General features: G+C 47.1%; 1 protein-coding gene across 1 annotated transcript in view; it reads left to right on the forward strand.

Annotated features, from left to right (window-relative positions):
- Nucleotides 1-2,026, forward strand: part of alg13 (ALG13 UDP-N-acetylglucosaminyltransferase subunit) — a 28,402-nt gene that overhangs the window by 14,388 nt on the left and 11,988 nt on the right. The window contains exons 9-11 of the mRNA XM_050044959.1: nucleotides 150-417; nucleotides 619-726; nucleotides 1,018-1,168. Coding sequence (XP_049900916.1) covers nucleotides 150-417; nucleotides 619-726; nucleotides 1,018-1,168 — 527 coding nt within the window. The remainder of the gene's footprint in view (nucleotides 1-149; nucleotides 418-618; nucleotides 727-1,017; nucleotides 1,169-2,026) is intronic.

A 2,026-nucleotide genomic window follows, 5' to 3' on the forward strand; every position in this document is an offset into this window, starting at 1 on the left:
CTCCTGACTGATGTGACGTTCTCCTGACTGATGTGACGTTCTCCTGACTGATGTGACGTCCTCCTGACTGATGTGACGTTCTCCTGACTGATGTGACGTCCTCCTGACTGATGTGACGTTCTCCTGACATTTGTTTCTGTCTCTCTCAGACTCCGACTCTCGTGGTCAGCGACATCACCGTCATCGGTACTTCAGGAAGTCTCGCGGCAGCAGCGGAGTGAAGGGGGGGGAGCTGTTAATGTCAACACCATCAACTTACGGAGGCCCCGCCCCCTCTGCTCTGCCTCCCCGCTTCCAGCCAGCAGGCCATCCCCGTCCACCACCTCCCCCGTCACCAGGAGCCATGACCTATGACGCCTACATCCCCCCGCACCATCACCATCCCATAACCAGACCTCCTCGCTACGGAGCCACCAGGTGTGACTCCAGGAAATTTTGTACTCAAACATTTTTTTGTTTGACGTTTTCCTGACGATAAAGATTTAAGTTGTTAGTGTGTTCCAGTTCACTGAGCTGTTGTCATTCACACTGACGAGCTCCTGTGTGTGTGTGTGTGTGTGTGTGTGTGTGTGTGTGTGTGTGTGTGTGTGTGTGTACCTGTTTGTGGATTCTGGTCAGAAGCTCCAGCCGTTTCCTGAACCGACACCTGATTGGTCCACAGTTGACCTATTACCACCCTGGCAGACGATATTACCACGACTACGAGAACTATGCCTTCAGGTCACGGTAACTATAACTCAGTCGGTCCATGTGTGTGTCAGTTATTTGTTACCATCCGTCAGCAGAGTGACTAAATTAATAAAAAGAGTCAGTGAATGAAATTAATTTCACATGAATAACTTGTTTATGTGTTTGAACACAGAAACACCATCATCTGTTAACGAGAAACCAAAACAATGATAAACTTCTGTTATTAGCTTCAGTTCCTGAAGTCAGCACGCCTGTTTTTGAGACAGGCCTGTCTCAAAAAATGAAAGTCATCATCAGGTGTTTTCTGTGTTTCCTGTGTCTGTTCAGTCGCAGTCGTCGTCAGCTGGCGGCCGCTCTGAATAAGGAGTGTCAGTTTGGTTTCTCTGCGGACACGGTGGAGGAGCCGACTGATCTGGATACAGCCATCACGTACTACCAGCTGGACGACACCGGAGACGCCGTCTTCCCCCCGCTGCCGGTGAGAGTGTCAAAACCACAGCAAGTAAAGGATCAAACTGAGACTGAGCAGACTTTAACCACTGACCCATCTGAGTCATGTGACGTACTGTGGAGACTCAACCGTGACTTCAGACACTTTTAAACCTGGACGTGATGCTGGACGGTGTACGTCTCTTTAACTTGGACTCTGAGACTCGTTAGAGACTCTGACTGAAGAACTATAAGGCTCACTGAAGGTTTGGACTCGTTACAGACTTCAGGCTCATGTATTCTACCTTCACGTACAAAAATAGATCCGTCTTTTTCAAACGTAAACGTCACTGTCCTCGTACTAATGTGTCCTTTATGATGTCATAGATACAGCCAAAAGATGGCACCAGAGGGCGGAGTCAAAAGTTTAACACAACAACAAACGAGGCGACGGTGGAGGTGATGGTAATAAAATACGTTCAGACAGAGGCAGTGTTGTAGACGGCAGTGGTCTGTGAGGTCACTATACATCCTGACATGTGGGCGGAGAATTCTTTTACTTTTACTGATTCGTTTAATTTAGCCAGTATTCCAGTTTCTTTGTCATCTCCTGCCATCGTAACTCTCAAACCACGTTACACTGCCTCCACGATCTGCTGTGGTTCTGCTCTCAGTACATGAGATGAGATAAGATGAGATAAGATACACCTTTATTGATCCCACAATTTAGAAATTCCAGTGTTACAGCAGTCAAGGAGAAAGAGTCAGATTAAAGATTTCAAAATTTAATCCACTCCATAAAGTGTCCCTAAAGTGTCCATAGTGTCCCTAAAGTGTCCATAGTGTCTCTAAAGTGTCCATGGTGTCCCTAAAGTGTCCATAGTGTCTCTAAAGTGTCCATGGTGTC

This window comes from Epinephelus moara, chromosome 5 (assembly GCF_006386435.1).
Source record: "Epinephelus moara isolate mb chromosome 5, YSFRI_EMoa_1.0, whole genome shotgun sequence".
NCBI lineage: Eukaryota > Metazoa > Chordata > Actinopteri > Perciformes > Serranidae > Epinephelus > Epinephelus moara.